General features: G+C 37.9%; 1 protein-coding gene across 4 annotated transcripts in view; it reads left to right on the forward strand.

Moving 5' to 3' along the window:
• Orp8 (Oxysterol-binding protein-related protein 8) overlaps positions 1-20,915 on the forward strand; it is a 565,732-nt gene that overhangs the window by 70,385 nt on the left and 474,432 nt on the right. For all 4 annotated transcript variants that reach the window (XM_067143024.2, XM_067143025.2, XM_067143026.2 and 1 more), the window contains one exon: positions 543-601. In XM_067143024.2, the coding sequence (XP_066999125.1) occupies positions 543-601 (59 nt within the window). The remainder of the gene's footprint in view (positions 1-542; positions 602-20,915) is intronic.

Genomic DNA, 20,915 nt, shown 5'->3' on the forward strand with positions numbered 1-20,915 from the left:
CATGTTGCCTTCAGTTGGGAAAACTATAAGGACAGTCTTTCTGAGAATTCCATAGCGAAGGAGGGTACATCAGCTAGTTATTTGATCTTCGCATAATCACGCGGGCGTTTGATGCAATATATTAATCTATGCATTTGCTAAGTAATGGCATGAGTATGGTATGAGTTCATACTATTTTCAGTAGGCTTATTGGAGACTGATCATCTCACTCACATACTTCCTGTGAGGGAATAGAGATGTGTAATTTTTAGCCTTGTAACCTCGTATAGCAACAGTCGGGCTTTGAGACAATAAGTGTTGTAAATATATCGTAGTACTGTATTGCGCAAGACATGTAGAATAAACAATTTTGACCAATTGTATCTCCTGATTTCTCCTGATTTTCAAATCAAAATCTCCTGATTTTTGGTTTTGTAAAGTTGGCAGGTATGCTATTGTGCTTGCGATGACTATATTAATGAAATGAATTGAATTACTAATTACAGGTTTTCTTCTTGTCTTCAGCTATAGTTTGATTGTGCTTTAACATTTTGTTTTTTCAGGTGTTAGCAACTGGCTTGACAACTCCTCCAGACAAACAGATTCACCAATTTCTGATAAGGTGGGAAAATTCTTCTTTTAATTTCCTAGACATTTTTAGTTTGACAAAGTTATTTTTGACAATACAGTAGAAATCTGTTATAGCTAGTACAGGATATAATGATAACCCCGTTGTAAGACAGGTCTTTTTATGTCCCTTCAAAATTCCTATATTAAACTGTTCAGTAGCCATTGCTTTCAACGAGAACCCTTTCACTGAGTCATTCATTATTACGGGAGATTTTAACGTGTTCTATTTTCCGTTATTGGTATTTATACATTTCAGCGTAAAATATAGCAAAATCTACCGATTATTTTTTTCTGCGCGACTCTCAATACTTCATGAAATAAAGTACGGTAAATATTTGTATATTACTATTTGTATATTACTGTGATCGTTTTACACTATTAGATTATAAAACCTTCCATGAAAAGATCAACAAACATTGCAGCAGCGGGTCTCTTGCAAAGTATATTATTCGCACCATTATACTCTCATTCGTATCAAGCATTCACACGAACTGATAGTTCTTCTGGATGTCGCAGATTATTTTCCGTTATTGATAGTTATACTCTTCAGCGTAAATAGCTAGCAGAACACTTATAATTTACAAAGTTTATTCCACCTACTCAATACTGTACAATAATTGCAATGTCTATAAATACATTACAATATGTTATCAAGGGACTAGTTTCGACCCTATATGGGTCATCATCAGCCTAACTAAGATACACTTATGGTTTTGTCGAAGTCCTAAGACAGAATTACATTGTGGAAATAAAATTTTAAAAGAATTAACTGTGTACGTGATGCGATAATGTACATATAAAATGGTGGATGAATGAAATGTTATAGATAAAATAATGTTATACTTATTAATGACAAATAATTTTTTTTAGAATTTACGTCAATTACAAGTAGACTGTAAGAATAGTTATCATACAATTATTACAATGATGATTAAAATATGCCCTTGTTAGTGAATACAATTGCACTTTAAAAACGTAATATGCCGGTTGAATGCAAAGTCAAGATGCTTCTATTGAGTTCTAAAATTCCGAGTCCATCTTCAGGTAGAGAATTGAAAGTTGAACATTGGCGCAGAGGTTGTCTGTCTTGCTTGAGGTCCAATATTACTGGTACAGAAATTAAATGTAGATAAAACCATGCGACGTTCTTATAATATAATGGATTCTTGCTGTAGTGTGAGGAAAATTCCCAATCCAAGTTGGAATCAATAGAACCTGATGATGAAAAAGTTAGAATTAACGCGAGATATCAAAAGATCATCCAGATTCTGTAACCTATAAAATTTATAGAAAACCCACTCAATCCGCAGTAATTACTATTCGTCAAGATTCAACTCACTCCCAACCTCACAAAAGAGCAACATACAATAGCCTAGTTCACCGAGCATTTAACATACCCATGACCAAGAAAGATCTTTCCATTGAATTGAATACTGTTTGCAGTATAGCAAAATTCAATGGCCTCGATAGCCACTTTATAGAAAGTGTTATCAATAAACATAAATTTCATCCCAAAACAACACTTAAGAAAGAATTACCTAAATACGAATCCTTTTCCACTTTCACTTTTAATAACGAAATTCATAAGATCACTAATATTTTCAAGAAAAAAGGCGTAAAAATAGCATTCAAAACCAATAATAACAGTACACACATTTTATATAATACGTCACACATCAACAAGGTCAACAGGTACGCAAAATCAGGTGTTTACAGGCTCAAATGTAACTCCTGCACTAAAATTTCTTATATAGGGCAAACTGGAAGAAATTTTAATATAAGATATTTGGAACACATCAACGCAGTCAAATATAATAAATTTTCAGCTGTCGGCCGACATATGGTCGATTACAATCGTAAATTCATGAACATTGAACTAGACATGGACATTCTTGAAATAGCTAACAAGGGCCCTCTGCTTAATATAATTGGGAATTTTTATATACATCTGGACCAGTACTTTAACGCTACCTATAACCTTAACGAATAACGGAAAAGTCTTAATATTTTATTTGATTTATTCATTACCTATTTCAGAAAAAACAAGTTAGCAGATCAAAAATCTTTCTTTAAGTCAATTAAAGGTCCTCCGCTGATACAATCACCACCATTTTCCCACCCGCCGGCCCCGACTTAAGCCACTTCCCATTTCCCCATCCCTCCCTTCGCACGTCACCCGCTCCACTGGATTGCTCCTCCCTTCATCAACTTCTTCTACTCCTATTCCACGCCATTCTCATTCCCTTAGTTGCACTCTACCGGTCAGGTTGTTCACATTGTGTACAAGGTGAGTACTCGTTTTCTCTCTTTGTTTTTCGCCATTCCCTTCCTTTAAAATATCTTGCATTAATTCTAACTTTTTCATCATCAGGTTCTATTGGTTCCAACTTGGATTGGGAATTTTCCTCACACTACAGCAAGAATCCATTATATTATAAGAATGTTACATTATTTTATCTACATTTAATTTCTGTATCAGTAATATTGGACCTCAAACAAGACAGACATCCTCTCTGCCAATGTTCAACTTTCAATTCTCTACCTGAGGATGCACTTGGAATTTTAGAACTCAATAGAAGCATCTAGACTTAGCATTCAACCGGCATATTACGTTTTTAAAGTGCAATTGTAGAGTATTCACTAACAAGGGCATATTTTAATCATCATTGTAATAATTGTATGATAACTATTCTTACAGTCTACTTGTAATTGACGTAAATCCTAAAAAATTTATTTGTCATTGATAAGTATAACATTATTTTATCTATAACATTTCATCCATCCACCATTTTATATGTACATTATCGCATCACGTACACAGTTAATTCTTTTAAAATTTTATTTCCACAATGTAATTCTGTCTTAGGACTTCGGCAAATCCATAAGTGTATCTTAGTTAGGCTGATGATGACCCTTACAGGGTCGCAACTAGTCCCTTGATAACATATTGTAATGTATTTATAGACATTGCAATTATTGTACAGTATTGAGTAGGTGGAATAAACTTTGTAAATTATATGTAATCTTAATTCAATACGGAACCAATAATGAAATTTATAACCTTGAATGAGAGCAGAACGCTATCGATTATTTTTGTCCGCGTAACTCTCGATCCTCCACTAACTAAAGCACGGTAAATATTTGTAGATCAGTGTGAACGTTTTACACAATTAGATTATAAAACCTTCCACTAAACGATCGATAAAAATTGCAACAGATAGTTTCTTGCAAACAATTTTATTGTTATCATAATACTCTCATTCGTATCAAGAATTCATGCAAAGTGGTAGTTCTTTTGAATGTCACAAATTTGTTGCGTTTTGTCAATCTGTTACGGCAATGCATTGTCGCAATGAAGAGTTCTTTATCATGCTACTATTATTGCTGTCAAAAATTGTCGTTCCTCATGGTGTGACAGAATCTGACGTTTTTATTATTTTATTGCTGTCATACGCAGAGTAAAACCACTTCTTGTGTTGCTTAAGTCGTGATTTCCTTATTGCGCGCGTCTAAAATTACTCTCTGTGTGTGATGTGAACAGACTGTGCTATTGTTTATTTAAAAGATCTAGTTTCTTTCCGTAATGTGTGAAGAAGTTGTTTAGGCCCTATTAGTGATATTAAAAGCAAACTGACTTTGAAAACAGTATCGGTAATAAAACAAATCCACTTCATTCTGCTGTGACTTAACACATTACAATGTCGAGTAGAAAACGAAAATCGTTAGATTTGGCTATAAAATATGAAATTGTGCAGGCTTGTGAAAAAAGCAATGTGAGCCAAAGTGAAATGGGCAGAAGTTATAATTTAACATCTTTGACTCTTTTTACTATCCTTAAAAATAAGGAAAAGAATCAAAGTCACTGTTTTAAAAGGTAGCATTCCAAGCGGGAGTAAAAACTACGTGGTGCAGACCATGCTGACCTTGAAGCTGCCCTTTTTGAGTGGTTTACTCAGAAACGAGTTGCAGGCATTCCTCTTTCAGAACCCTTCTTAAAATCTAAGGCGCAAGACTTGGCTCTCAAACTAAATATTTCAAACTTCCAGTGCAGTGATGGATGGTTAACTGCTTTAAAGCCAGACGTGGCATTTTGCTTCACACAATAAAAGGCGAATCGGGGAGTATAGACGAAAATGCTGTCAGTGATTTGGCTTCCAATTCTCCATGAAATTCTTAAAAGGTACGAGTCCAAAGATGTCTACAATGCTGATGAATATGCACTTTTTTTATAATTTATTACCCCATAGGACTCTTGCAGTGAAGGTGACCCATGCAAAGGTGGGAAACGCCGCAAAGAACGACTAACCGTTCTTTTATGCTGCAACATGGACGGTAGCGATGAAAAAAACTCATTCATTATCGGCAAGTCAGCCAACCCGAGAGCATTCAAAGGCGTGCGTGACATTCTGTGCACCTATGAAGTGAACACGAAAGCATTTTAAGCATTTGTTTCAAGCATTTAATTTGAGAGTGGGATCGAAGAACAGAAAAGCCGTTCTTTCTATAGACCATTGCCCTGCTCATCCAAATGTTGAGCTACGGAATATTGAATTGGTATTCTTACCACAAAATTGTATCAGTGTGCTACAACCATTTGATCAGGGCATATTTAAATTCCTTAAACACTGCTTTCTATCATACAGGTCAGCTCATCGATGCGTAGGCTTGAGGTAAAACGCGTACTGAAATGGAATGTACTGGAAGCTATCGGAGGTATTGCAGTGTCGTGGGAGTCCATATCTCCCGCTGTGATTTCTGCATGTTTCAGACATGCTGGCTTCCGATGAAATGAAACAAAGCAAAATTATTGAGGAGGAACTTCCTCATTTTGAAGTGCCAGATAGCTGGAATCGTGTCTCTTCTCAGCTGGAAGTCACCTGTCAATTTGACGATTATGTAAAAGCTGATGGTGTGCCTGTGTGCGGTGATCTGAATGAGAGTGAAGTTCTTGAACTCGTTAAGCCTACCAACTCACATGATAAATCTGACGAGAGTGAGGATGGGCACATCACAGACGTACCAACACAGTCTGCAGTCATGAGTGCTTTAGATATTTTAAAAACATTTTGTGTAGTAAGTGACACATCACTAGACAATTTGGTGGCTGTCCAGTGAGTGGAGAATTTTGTGATAAGGAACACTATTGCCGGCACAAGACTGAACCAAGCGAGTTTGAACTCCTTCCTGAAGCATCTGTAAGATAACTACTGTATTCAAATTTAGTGTTGTAAATGGAAACTTTAAATGCAAATTTAATATAGCCTGGAATAGTATTAACTGTCATTTTGCACGGTAAAACATTTTTAATCGCTACACTTTTTGCCAGTTTTGGTAACTGGTCCCTTATATGAATTATGCTGTTGTGTTTTATTTTGTATTATAAAAAGTTGTGTGTTGAAACTCAATTCATGCCCTTTCGACCAAAGACTTTGACAGAATTGTCCATTGCAATTCAAGTATTAATGGTGTGCGCTAAGTCGCCAGGCATGCTGGGATCATTAGGAATGTAAACAACAAAAATGGCTTGATGACCAGGGGATGTTGCATGTGTATTAACTGCTGAAGTGTGAAGCACATCTCTGCCTTTATTCAGGGAGCTCCGTAGAGTACGACAATAAAATTAATATAACGGAAGTGTATGAGAAAATTGAAGAGAAATTTCTCAAGAAAGTGGACAGCTTTTATATTTATTACCGTACGATAACCTATAAGTAAACACCATCCGCAATTGTCAATTTATGACGATCTTTGCATATTATTATTATTATTATTATTATTATTATTATTATTATTATTATTATTATTATTATTATTATTATTAGTAGTAGTAGTAGTAGTAGTAGTAGTAATAGTAGCAGCAGCAAATTCTCCCAATATTGGAACCCGTTAAGTAAATAATGCTCAGTGGTATTATTGAATTCCTAATATGTTTTCATGCAATAAGATACGAATTGCCATTGCATTGCTATAAATTTTTATTCAAATCATGTTCGTAAATGCAATATAATCTCTGCAAATGATGTTAAGGCAGTAAATACATTACAAAAATTATTTATTTATTTATTTATTTATTTATTTATTTATTTATTTGTTCGTTTGTTTGTTTGTTTGTTTGTTTGTTTGTTTATTTGGTAATACGAAGGTACACAGGCTAAGCCCAATTACGTTCCTTCATGACATATAGACTTTAAAGTGTAAATACATCAAACAAAAATAATAACAATAGTAACAATAATAGAAAGAAGTACAGAAGAAAACTAATATGCAGAACACATTTTAAAAATATTACTACAAATGAAAACATAATAATATAGGCTATAGATCAGCCATAGAAAATTACTAAACAAGTTCAAAAATACACAAACAAAAACTTATGAATACCTAGCATTCCAGCAAAAAGGAATTTAATAATGATTTAGTAAAAATGGCCTTTATTTGCTTATTGAACAACCTAGCAGTTGATTTTATTGTAGTACTAGATGATGATGATGATAATGATAATAATTATTTCGTGTGGCTATTTCTGTTACATGTTATAATTCTCATATTTTGATCCGTATTGATGTTGTATTATGTAGTATATCAATCTTTTTTCCATGTAAATTATGCTTTACTGTGTGACAAGATTTGAACATTTTCTTGTGAAGTATTGAACTGAAAGAAAAATGTGATGTTGTACAACAGGCATTTTTAGACTCATGTTTATGATGGCTAGATGTAATCGAACACGATCGATCATACATATCGATTTCTCACTACGTCCACTACCCGCACTAGCAAGCTATCTCGCGCTGCTGATTATTAATCCCCGTTGGCTGGTGAAAAGAAATATTCAAGTTCAAAACAAGAGAGAACGTGCCTTCATAATTCTTCTTCATAAGTGCGTAAATAATGTGACGGATAGCTTTCATTAGCTTGGTCAAAATAAAGGCTGAAATAAACAACTGATTTCAGCAATAACTATGTAATTGGCCTTATGTACCACTAACTACTTTTACCGGAGCTTTAGGAGACACCGAGGTGCCAAAATTTAGTCGCACAAGAGTTCTTTTACGTACCAGTAAATTTACAGACACGAGGCTGACGTATTTCAGAACATTCAAAATCCACTGGACTGAGCCAGGATTGAACTTCAACCGTCTGAGCCACTCAGCCCGGCAGTTGATTTTATTGTAGTACTAGATGATGATGATGATAATGATAATTATTTCATGTGGCTATTTCTATTACATGTTATAATTCTCATATTTTGATCCGTATTGAATTTTACAATAAAGTCAAAGAAATATTAATTTATTCCACCTATTAAATACATAAAAAGTGATTTTAATTAAGAATTAAAATCTGTGAATAAAATTATAGGGACATGTTTCGCCCTTTATTTAAGGGCATCTTCAGCCTTAATCTCAATCTAAAAGATAAAAAAATCAGGATCCTGATTGTTCTTAATTGTGGTTGGTTCTATAAGAACGCAAATTGCTACGTTGAATCTTGTAAAGCGGTGCCCTGTGTTGGTTGAGGGCGTTAGAGCAAAGTTTGGATCCTAAACTGTTCAAACGTCAGAATAATGATGAAGAATGTTGCTGATTACTCCAAGTGGAAATTAAATACATTTTAAAGCTAGTAATGAGACGTTTCTGCCGCTCACTCAAATTATGCTGTAGGGGCAGTTCTCTAAGAACGCAAATTGTTACGTTGAATCTTGTAAAGCGGTGCCCTGTGTTGGTTGAGGGCGTTAGAGAAACGTTTGGATCCCAAACAGTTCAAACGTCAGAATAATGATGAAGAATGTTGCTGATTACTCCAAGTGGAGTAATTTTAAAGCTAGTAATGAGACGTTTCTGCCGCTCACTTAAATTATGCTGTAGGGGCGAGGGAAATGCTTGATACTTCAAGTGGGGTTTATAATAACATATAAAGTGGTTAGATTGTTGTAAATCTCGTGTGAAGAGATAAATCTGTAGTCTTCTTAAAGCACAAGTGAAGATGAATGCTCAGGGGTAAGCAGCTGTGTTAAATAGCTGGAAGGAGCGACTGTAGCTTCTTGTATAGAGTTGAAAGGGAAATTTGGTTTGAAGTCTGTAACAATAGGAGATTTACGTATTAAGGAATGAATTTGAAGGAAAGGGGAGTCCAGAGAAAGAAAGGAAGGAAAAAAAAAACAATGTGTGTAAAATCACTTACCTCTTTATTAATGTTAAATTGGTTAACGTAAAGTTGAGTTGGAGAGAAAACGTTGTGTGTAATTTAATTTATTTTCGATTGTAATGGTGTTAAATAGTTGCTTGGTAGTGTTGAAATGACTGATACTTGTGCTACTGGTGTTACAACGATGTGAGATTAAAGGAGGAGAGGGTCTAAGCGGGGTGCCAAGTTGATATGCTATTGGCCGCGGCGGGCAGCGAGAAATGAGTTCAATTTCAGAACAAAAACAAAGAGAAACTCTACCGACTGCTTCAAATAAATATTAGAGACAGCCTGTAGTCAATCCTTTGTAAGGAGATAATTCTGCTGCCCTCTTAAAATACGTTGCAGGAGCGAGGGAAAAGCCTGACAGTAAGCTGCCACAATAATAAAGTTCTATAAGAACTCGGTCAATTCCACTAAAAGGTGTCCTGTGAAGGGTTGAGAGTGTAAGAAATCAAATTATAGCTTTAATAGTTTGACAAAAAGATTTTTTGATCATTCCAAGTGGGGTTTAAATTTTTTTTTTTAAAATCTCATGAAATGGGATAATTCTGTAATCTTCTTAAAGCACGTATAAAAGAGGAAGGGTGCTTGATGGCAAGTAGTAGTGTTTATAAGTAGCCACAATGTAATTCTATGGGAACACAGTCAGTTCTATTAAAAGGCGTTCTGCAAAGGATTGAGGGCGTAAGAAATCAAACTAGATAATAATAATAATAATAATAATAATAATAATAATCGTATGGCCTCAGCTACCGTGTGCAGACATTTCAATTTGACGCCATCTGGCTGTCTGCTCGTCAATTTCGACGTTCCGTTTTACTCTAGGTCCCCACTAGATGGCAGACCGAGTAAACTGAAACTCTCTTGGGCGTCTATGGCTGAGATTTAATGAATTTTGTCGGGTAAACACCAAATGTGTCACTAGAGATCTTTTACATGCCGACATCGTACGACATGGAGTGTCGAATGGACTTTTTTCCGCCCTTCAAAAATCCGACTACCTCTGCCGGGTTTGAACCCGCTATCTTGGGATCCGGAGGCTGACACTCTACCACTGATCCTCAGAGGCAGCTAATCAAACTAGAGCTTAAACGGCATGAACCTTAGAACAATGATGAAGGGAAGATCTTCTTATTACTCCAAATGGGGATTAAAATAAAATTTAAAGATGCTAGTTTGTTGCCGATCTCTGACGAGTCTAGTGTCAGACCTAAGACAAAACGCTGGTTAATAGAGCAAATGCCTGAAAAGCCATACATCTAATTTTTGATCTGATTTTTTATATACTCTATTGGTGGAAAAATATCTAATTCCCTCCATGGGAACTTAGAATTTCCATTCGGAATTGCTAGGCGGGCATTAATTCCATTGTGGAGTTTTATCTCCCGTGTGCAGTTATCAGACTGTGCCTGTTAAATAGGCTTCTGCTAAGTTCACCTGCATACACCCAGCGTCAGTGGGTAGGGTCTGACACATCCCACTCTGACGAGTCTAGTGTCAGAACTAAGATGAAACACTGGTTAATAGAGCAAACGCCTGAAACGCCATACATCTAATTTTTTATCTGATTGGTGAACTTGTCGATTACTTTGTACAAATCTACAGTCTTCCTCTTCATCCATATACCATTTACATGAACGGGACCATATATTTTCCTCAGAATTTTTCGTTCTTGTTTTTCAATTTCATCCATTTTAGAGTGGCTTCTTAGAGATGTGGTTTCTGAGGCATACAAGGCTTCCGGAAGAACAACAGTCTTGTAATGCCGAAGTTTTGCATTTCGTGGCTCTTTCTAAATTAGCTTTCCTGTCCAATCTGGATGGTACAATGATTTCTCCTAGATATTTGAAGGAAGAGACCTGTGTGATTATTCCATAATTTGTCTGTAGTGGGGATCTTTGGATATTCTGGTGTCCATTAGCCATGATATGAGTCTTCTCATATGATATTTGGAGGCCTGTCTTTGATGCTATCTCATGCAACTTCTCTATGGCATACCTGGTTTCTTCACTAGTCTTGGTAAAGATAACTAGATCATCAGCAAAAGCTAGGCACTTCACGTTAATTCTTTGTCCCCGAGTACCAATGTTTATACCTTCGATTTCTTTTCCCCATTCCCTGATGACTTTGTCTAACACTAAGTTAAAAAGGATTGGGGAGAGGCCATCTCCTTGTCGAACTCCTGCATGCACTTCAAAAGGCTCTGATAGTTCGCCTAGAAACTTCACTTGAGATGTTGTGTCTGTGAGAGTCTGGCGGATTAATTCTGTGGTCTTCTTGTCCACACTGAGCTCTCCTAGGATGTCCACAACAGTTTGTCTGTCGATAGAGTCATACGTCTTCTTAAAGTCCACAAAGGTGACAAATGTGGTGGTACTGTGGTGTATCCTTAATATCGTCTTCGGACTCCAAATTTACTCAGAACACGATCTACCTTTTCTGAAGTCTGCTTGGTATTCACCAATCAAATGATCTGTTTGTTGTTCTACGCTGTTTAATAGCGCTTTAGATAGAACCTTGTATATAACTGGTAAAAGGGATATGCCTCTGTAGTTGTTGGGGTCCGCTCGATCGCCTTTCTTATGTGATGGATAATGGCATTCTTCCAGTCCTTCGGAATCATCATGGTCTCCCATATTTCTGTTAAGAGCGTATGAATTCTTCTGATGAGGTCATCTCCTATTTTCAACATTTCTGCTGTTATGCCATCGTTCCCAGGGGCTTTATTATTTTTGAGTGATTGGATTATCTCTCTTATTTCTTGAGTTGTTGGGGGCTGTGAGTCTGGGTTTGGTGGAGGTTTTTCAAACTGTAGTCTTTCAATTGATGGATCGCAGTTCAGTAGATTTTGGAAATAGTCAGCCAGTATCTTGCTGTTCTCTTTACTGTTTGTCTCTAGTGATCCGTTAGGTCGACGAAAACTTAATGTTGGTGGTTTGTACCCTGATAAATCCTCACGAAATGTCTTGTAGAAACTCTGAGTGTTGTTTTTCTGGAAATCCTGTTCTATATCTGCGAGTCTGTTTTTCTCGTATGTACTTTTTTCGTGGCGGATTGTTTTTGAGGTCAGTTTTTGAGTCTTTAGGAAATTCTGCCATCTGTCGACTGTTCTATGTCCATTCCATTGATTCCATGCTTTGATTCTGTCATTGATAGCTTCATCACAGGTTGTGTTCCACCATCTGTATTTACATTTCCTGAGTGGCTCTCCGAATTTCATTGCTGATGACTGTAATGTGTTGTGAATATCTGGCCATACCTTAGGATCTTGATCGTGTATGTCATGTACGAAAATGTCAGCGTTCTTCCTCAGGCAGTCCGGATCCACTCTTGGAAATTGGCTGCCTTTAGGTCTGGATCTGTTTGGTTGGAAACTAACCTTGATTTGCGTTAGGTAGTGATCTGAATTGACAACTCCCTTCTGTACTTTAACATTCAGAATCTCAAGCATATTCTTTACGGAAATAGCAACATGTTCAATCTGGAATTCCCCTAGCAATGGGTTAGGTGATCTCCAAGTTTTCGTTTTATGTAAAGGTCTCATAAAGTGCGTTGACATGAGTCTCAGCATGAATGATGTACAAAAGCTAATTAGACGTTCTCCATTCTTATTAGTCCGCCATTGTGCAGGATGAAGTCCTACGATTGATCTGTATTTCTTCTCTCTGCCAACCTGTTCATTGAAATCCCCTAATAAGATTTTAATGTGATGTTTAGGGATCTTGCTAGTAGTTTCTTCAAGCAGTTCCCAAAAGTCTTCTACTTTCTGAGGATTTTTCTTATTGTCTATGTTAGTGGGGGCATGGGCATTTATCAAGGCATATGCTTTGTTGCTTGATTTCACTGTAAGCACTGAGATTCTTTCACTTGGTGATGTAAAGTCGATGACTGAATCTAAGATGGTTTTCCTTACTGCAAAGGCCATCCCAAGTATTGATAAATTCCCTTTAAAATTTATGGCTGGTTTACCCTTAAATATCCTGAAATTTTCAGAGTCAAAGTGGTTCTCATCTTGGAATCTGGCTTCTTGGATTGCTAGGATTTGAATATCAAATTTGTCCAGGGCGTCAGTCAGTTGTTTAAGCTTTCCCGTTTTCAGCAGGGTGTTGATGTTTATAGTACCAAGGAAGTTCCTTTTTTTGGGGCGAAGAGATTTTGAGAAGCTCCAATCCTTCTCTGAAGCATGATGTTCCCGATCCCCCAGAATCCGATGATCGGGAGAAACCGGACCAGCGTCCGGGGCCTGGGGTAGTTACATTAGTAGCGTGTGTTCCATCATGCTAGGGTTACAAGTTGAAAATTCAACTAGTGGTGATCTTTTGGGAAAGATCACGAAAATACAACTCGATTGTTGAGATCGAGAGGTGCCTCGAGATGTTCGTTATTATGTTGTTGTTATTATTATTATTATTATTATTATTATTATTATTATTATTATTATTATTATTATTATTTTATCAGGACGTAGAATATGTTTCCATGATATATGCATGGTGAAGATTTTTTTTTTTCTGAGTATCTTTTCTGAAATTTAGTGAAAATCGGGTATAACGACAATCTGCTATAGCGAGTAAATTTTTTGCTGTTGAGAATACTCGCTATAACGACTTCTACTGTAGTTGGTTTTATTTTCTGTATAATCATTTGAATTATTTATCTATTTATTTATCAGAAGCAAAATAATGTGCATTAAAAGCCTGCATACATACTGTTGAATGTCGTCAGGGTCCTTAAAACTATAATTACTGCAAAGAGGGTTAGTGTGTTCTACTATCCACTATATTTATTGATCTACTGTTTACATAATTACAACTTCACTTCCACGTCACCCGACCTGTCTTGTAGCCAGGACGGAGTTGTTGTTCTGGCATCAGCCATTCATTTAGATGCTAATTTCTGGTCTTACCACTCGTGAATCCTTATTTGCAAGATGTTCTTTCAAGGGCCTCAGTAAATCTTGAGAAACCAGATGAGTTGGCCGTGCGGTTCGAGGTGCACAGCTGTGAGCTTGCATCCGAGAGATGGTGGGTTTGAATTCCACTGTCAGCAGCCCTGAAGATGGTTTTCCGTGGTTACCTTGATTAAGGCCACAATTGCTTCCTTCCAACTAGCCCTTTCCTATCCCATCATTGCCATAAGACCTATCTGTGTCAGTGCGATGTAAAGCCACTAGCAAAAAAAGAAAGTCTTGAGAAGCTCCTTCTTGTTATGAAATGTTGACATAGTGTATTGCTGATGACTAAGCAGGCGGTGAAGCTGAAATATCATTGTGGTGTTCTTTTCTTACCTAGTATATATATCTTGACAAAGGTTCTATACCAGCAAGATAGTGGAGCTTTTCCAAAGATGTGGGACATTGACAGCCAGTGATAATTTTTCATGTATCGCTGAGTTGTCACGTGCACATTTTCGGCATGGCAGGATTTATACCACACTGGGTATGCGTACTCAGCTGGAAAATAGCACAGTGCGGGCACAGATGTCTCATCACTGCATCTGGATGTTCACCCCACATTGTTCCAGTCATCTTCTGCACAATGTTATTTCTTTGTTTTGTTTTGTTTTGTTTTGTTTTGTTTTGTTTTGTTTTGTTTTGTTTTGTTTTGTTTTGTTTTGTTTTGTTTTGTTTTAGTAGTATCTGAAGCCATTTATTTTCAGTTTTGACTCATTCAATTTATAACTGTTAGGTTCTTCAGTCTGCTGAAACTAATTTTGAATAATACATTTATAAGCTACCTGAAAAAGGAAACGTATGGTAAAAAAAACCTTAAGTAAAATAGAATGACATGTTTCATTCATGAAAGAACATCATCTGATACTATGTTTATACATTTCTAAATATTTGATAGAATCTGATCATAAACCTTTCCTACAATCAATCTTCACCATCCTTGCACTTCTTTCAGTCATTCTTCTTTAGCTGCCCTGTACTTCCTATCTACTTCATTCGTTAATCATCTGTATTCTTTCGTTCCCTTCTCATGTTTTATGTTCTTATTTTTTATTATTTGTCAATCAAGTCTAGTATCTCCTGAGTTATCCATTGATTCTTAGTTGATCTTTTCTTTCTTTTTTCTTCCTAACCTTTCTTCAGCAGCCCTACTGACCTCATTTTTCTCTACTGTCCATTCTTCCTCTATTGTGTTTCCTTCAGCCTTTTTCATTTAGTCCTTATTCAACATGTTGTCCTTGTAAGGCAGACCCTCTGATGAGGATGGGCAGTATCTGCCATGTGTAGATAACTGTGTGTTATTGTGGTGGAGGATAGTGTTGTGTGGTGTGTGAGTTGCAGGAATGTTGAAACACTCCTTCACACTATTTTCTTTCAACTTGTCTGGATCCCATCTCCTTGCATTCCTTCCTTTCTTCAATTTCTTCAACTTCTAATAATAATAATAATAATAATAATAATAATAATAATAATAATAGATACCTTCCAGTGTCTCCTCGTCTCATCCATATACAGGGTGGCCCACTTAAAACTTTCACTGCAGATATCTCTGGAACAACAAGAAATATTGAAAAATGACTTTCACGGGCATGAAGGCAGAGAAGGGGCTAATTAAAGTAAACACTATGAGCCGGTCAAAAACGTAGGAAAATTGTATTTTCAACATCAACTTCCGTTTTTTCAAATGGACACCCTGTATTATTTCGTGCGCAATTGTTAACATGAAAAATAAAGTAAGTAATGGCATTTGTTTCATCGCAGTAGGTCAGTTACATCCCGAGATATGGCAACATGAGTTTGACACTTGAGATAAACGAAACGTGCAGCAGTTGCACATCCCGAGAGTCAAGCGCGAACCTCACGGTCCTCTTACTGGCGATATGCTTGCCGTACTACGATGCGACAGGCGCTGTACTAAATGTTATTTGCACTGTTATGAAGAGGCTTGAAATAATACCTATTTCCAGTCTCACACAATGGAATTATAAAGAAAGGAGTTGCTCGTTCGTGTTCTATTGATCTCTACTACTGTACAGTACTAGAATGGACATAACGGTAACGAAATTGAATATCAACGGTCGGGGTATTACAAAATCAATCACTGACCAAGGATCTAGCAGAGGAGGAAAATGTCGATTTACTGTACGTAGTGGAACGTCAATTACATAATGTTCTATGACAATTACAGGCCATGTTACTGGACATTTTTAATTTTTACATTACACATGAAATTTTGCACATGGTGAAGTCATGACATTAACGTATGTTTGCACACTAGTACGTACAAAACGAACAATATTCTCAGAAACACACAAACATGTACGCCGGTATGCAGCCGGATTTCTCACAACAGAAACTCTACCGAGCATGTTCGAAGAGATTGCCATTTACATGGCAACACCGCTGTGCACTCTCCAACATTGATCGACTCACTGTTGCCAGTGTTTCTGGTGTTATTGCAGCACATGCAGCGGTAATACGGTCTTTCGTGTTATCCCTTGTTGTTGGAACTTGCTGATACACCACATTTTTCACATGTCCCCAAAGAAAAAATTCTAATGGAGTGAGGTCCGGTGATCGTGCTGGAAATCTCTGAACAGGACTGCCTCGTCCTATCCATCGATTTGGAAACTGTTGATTTAGTGCATTTCTTGCCACTGTGGCATTATTCGCAGGGCATTCATCATGCTAATACCACATTATTTGACGCAAATTCAGAGGTAGGTCTTCCAGTAGTATTGGTAAGGTATGTCTCAAGAACTGCCTGTACTTTTGCCCAGTCAAAGTGCCATCAATGAAATATGGCCTAATGATGTGCTGTCCTACAGTACAATACCACACCATACATTGATGCTCCACTGACGTTGATGGCCCCGTAATGCATATTGTGTAAGTTGACGTTCCCATGGTTTGTAAACGTGGCTTCACTGGTAAACAGTACCCTACGCATAACGTCATGGCCTTGCTGCAGAACCCACTGGCAGTATTCTAGACGAATTTGAAAGTCATTGCCATGAAGTTGATGCAGTGACAAGTGGTATGGGTGGTATTTATGCCAGTGAAGAATGCGTAGCACATTTGTTCGAGGGATTCCAATCTATGTTTCTATTTCACATGAACTGGCATGAGGATTTATTGCAATGGCTGCCAGAACAGCGACTTCTGCTGCTTCATGTGTTACTCTCTTGCTCCGGACCCGCGGTCATGGAGACAAGCTTCCTGTCGCGCGAAGTCTTCTAACAATATTAGTGAAGGTAGGACAGGTTGGGTGATGTCTATTCGGATAATGCTGTGCATGCATTTGTGCTGCTCGTGTGCCATTTTGGCGACATTCTCCGTAATAACATGTCAACCATTTCTTCCTTATTGAAACCCATGTAGAATGCCTAGAAAGGCTGGACAGTTCCATTAATGCCACGTTTAAAACATTGATACCAATTACCACTATCATTTACCAAAACGTACCTTCCACAAGTCAACCTTCTTCGGAGAGAACCTTTCATATGTATAATGTAACTATTTAAAATAGTTTATTTGAATCCGCCTTGATCAAAACACTCATTAAATTAAAGAAAAACTATTTATTAAACCAAACATGTTTCGTGAAATCTCAACCATTCCCTTCCTCAGTGGTCAGGTCAAAGAACAAAACATTATCACACAATCTTTTGTTTTACAATTTAAAGAAGTATTGTCCTAATACACCATATCAAAGAGTAAAAAGAAATATTATTAAAATGATCAATACATAAAATCTTGGTTGAACTGATTGAGAATACTATATAAATTTAGGATCTTCAAGTTTTTCTTCTTTTTGCACACTACACAGCGGTGATGTCCTATTGTTCTGTTCCAGTACAGACCTTCAGAGGCGAGGGGTGTATTGGGTAGTGTAATGGGTCGGCTTACACTGACCTGTGACATTAAATTTCGTTACAATAACTTTGCTGTACGAATTATATACATTCTGAAGTAGTACAATACAGAGTACTGCACTGTACCATGTAGGTAAATAAAACACGCAAGAGAGAAACCGTTATTTACATATCCTTTTGCTGTGGCAGGAAACCCTTCTTATCTTCATCCCTCTTGATAACAGTGCAAATAGCATTAAGTACAGCGCTTGTCGCATCGTAGTACGCCCTTCCAGGCCTCGAATGGATGACCCGTGCATAAGAATGCCTCCACATAACAGGGTAAACACCCACGGATGAGACTAGAGTGTGGAGCGGCTCGACTTGCCTTACGAGCTTCGAACCGCTCCCCTTGCTACTTTCTGTGCTGGCCTTGGCAGCTCGAGCACGTGGGAGGAGGGGGGGTACGTTTGAAAGAATTAAAAAAACAAAAACAAATACTTAAGATGGAGCCTTATGTAATCTGAAAGTAGCATTCTCTGGGTTCAGCTGTCTACTGGATACTGCTTAGCACTGCTACAAATGACAAGAATCATAGAATGGGGGGTTACAAAGACTAATTTATTCAAAATATGACATAATAAAAAAATAGATACAACCCTATACAATGAATTCTCCGCATACGGGAGGAAAAGGAAAAGATTAACACTTAAAAGTTCGACTCGCCTAAGGGCGTCGTCCGCACAACGGTGTAATTAGGTTTTGCGATTACTATCATTCATCTTTCCCTCATTAGTTCAGACCGTTCATGACATTTTTATATTCTGACGATCACACCGTGAGATGAGCTGATGTCCCTACACATAATATTTCCTCTTCTTAGCACGTAACTAACCGGTTCCTGCACTACATGATTACCATATTAAAAGATATATTTACATAATACATAGACAAAACACACATATCATTAGCTAAAATCCCCAGACTTCCCTGATCTGTCACCAAGACAAAACAACGTTGAACATCGGTTCTGTTTGAACTCAAAATAAATGCACATTAAATACTAAACACACACAGATATATACACCTCATGCATAAAGGAGGCTATTCCTGTAAGAAAAACATGGTTATCAGTATCTTCTGCCTCAGCCCATCTGACCTGGGCTCGAACTAGATGACTCCGACTGAGAGGTACATTCTTGAAAAATCCCTACACTAGCTACGGTCTCATATTACCGGATATTGGTGGAGATCCCTACTCATTTATTAATTACCTTCTGTATCACCATGATATTATCATTGACAGAAGTGTCTTAGCTGAACCAGTTAAAACAACCAGCAGTTCCGAGGGGAGATCCAGAGCCTCAAGTCTTAACTATAATAGCACAGTGGGACCGCTCTGTCGCGAGGACCAAACACTCACAAAAAAAAAAGAAAGGGATGGTCATTCGCTTCATACTACCATTCCTCATTCATAGGCCACGCCGGATTCTTCTCTCCCTCACAACGTCCAGCCCTCCTTTCTCGAAGACACATATCTATGGCCCACTTCATTTGTTTATTCATCATACTGCAAAATTCCCAAGAAATACTCATTTATTCCATACAATCTCATTTTTCTCGTAGAGCGCCGACTATGGGCACCATCCCTTCCGAATTATCTCATCATAAAACTATCTGGGCATTCGGGCCTCTCATTACGTCCCATATCACGTATCTTCTTTCCTTGGGCATAGGACTCTCATGATTCCTCAATTCCACGCTCCTCATCTTCTTTGCTCACCGCCCAAAGTTAGGCGTATATTTATATTTCTACCATACATCTGGATCTCAGCCGGTTGCAGACAAAAAAAAAAAAAAAAAAACTCCATACATTTCTGGTTAAATAATCAAGAATCACGGGAAACTCGCGAACTGTCCCTCAATATTATACCTAAATAACATATTTATGTACCTCTCTCAAAAAAACAAATGGGTTGTCCGGGGAGTTAGCTTCCCTTGAATTTTATGTTAACATGATCAAGAACAATAAAATTTCCATATTAGGACATGCATTATTTTTCAGCATTTAGGTATTACAGAGGAAAGCTCATCCTACTACCGGTTCTACATTAACGCGCTAAGAAATTTATATTGACATCACTCATCTGTTTGGTGGCCGTGGTTTTTTCTTCCACGGGAGACCCATGGCGGTGCTTACTGCTGCATGGCCTCGGCGCTGGAAACGGGCGTGCTGTCCTCCAACCCTGGTCCACACAAGTCCGACATCCTGGAGAACTCGTTCACAGCTGAAATCTTAGAGTAATCCAAATTGGTAACACTCCATCACTCGTCACACGGCCCTCTGTTTACCGCGACACGCACACAGAGTTTACACCACAAACAAGCAGGTCATTCTAATCACAGAGGGCGCGTTCACACCATGAATCGGGTAGCTCACGACACTTGAGAGCCCTGATTTAGAGTAGCAATTCGGCTGATACCAATTTATTAATATCACGGACTCATTTAGGTCGGCGTTGTCCATAGCCAGCTTCTGCTACTCGTCTATAAATTATGCTCGCAGCTTAGTTAATTTGACATGCGACACTGAGACATTCGCCTCGGCTCGCTTGGCTTCCCGTCTACACTTCACAAAGGCATTCTTCTTCACGGCCGCGACAGACACAATAACACTGTCTTAGTATGCGGTCACTAGGTTTCGGACTATAAAACTAGAGCACAACGGGACACACTGTCCCCTCTCAGCGACCCGCTAAGAACTGTCTCCAGCGAGGGTCAGCTCAGCTTTTATGGTCTACGCACCGGAAGACAATGGGCGTAAACGATTCACGGTTCATTAAGGACAGCAGCTCCTTTCATCCGAGGAATTCAAAACATTTAAATGGTGCATATTGTAACCCTCTCTTTCCTGTCTTATTTGAACCAGGCGTGCTCTACCGACGATCGGCAGTTTCCACGTAATTTGCTTCCTGCTTTTAATTATTCCATTAGCGTCATCTGGGGGGGGGGGGGGGGGTGGAGTCAACTTTGAGCGCGACTCTTAGCTTGGGGGATGCTTTCTCGTTCACATGTGTTTGCGATATGTTACGGCTGGACATCTGGTGACCTCCTTTTGTCCCCTGAATAAAGTATTCCATATTTTTAGTCTGGGATACGCAGAAAATTCAGCTCTATTCATTGGTGTGCCTCTCATAATTTTCCCATGTCTGGATCAAAATATCTTAAAATTTTTATGCACTAAAATTCGATGTTGGCACCCGTGAAACGTGCATAAAAAACCGGAAGTTCCTTCTGTTAGTTTGGGTCCC

Source organism: Anabrus simplex, chromosome 3 (genome assembly GCF_040414725.1).
Source record: "Anabrus simplex isolate iqAnaSimp1 chromosome 3, ASM4041472v1, whole genome shotgun sequence".
NCBI lineage: Eukaryota > Metazoa > Arthropoda > Insecta > Orthoptera > Tettigoniidae > Anabrus > Anabrus simplex.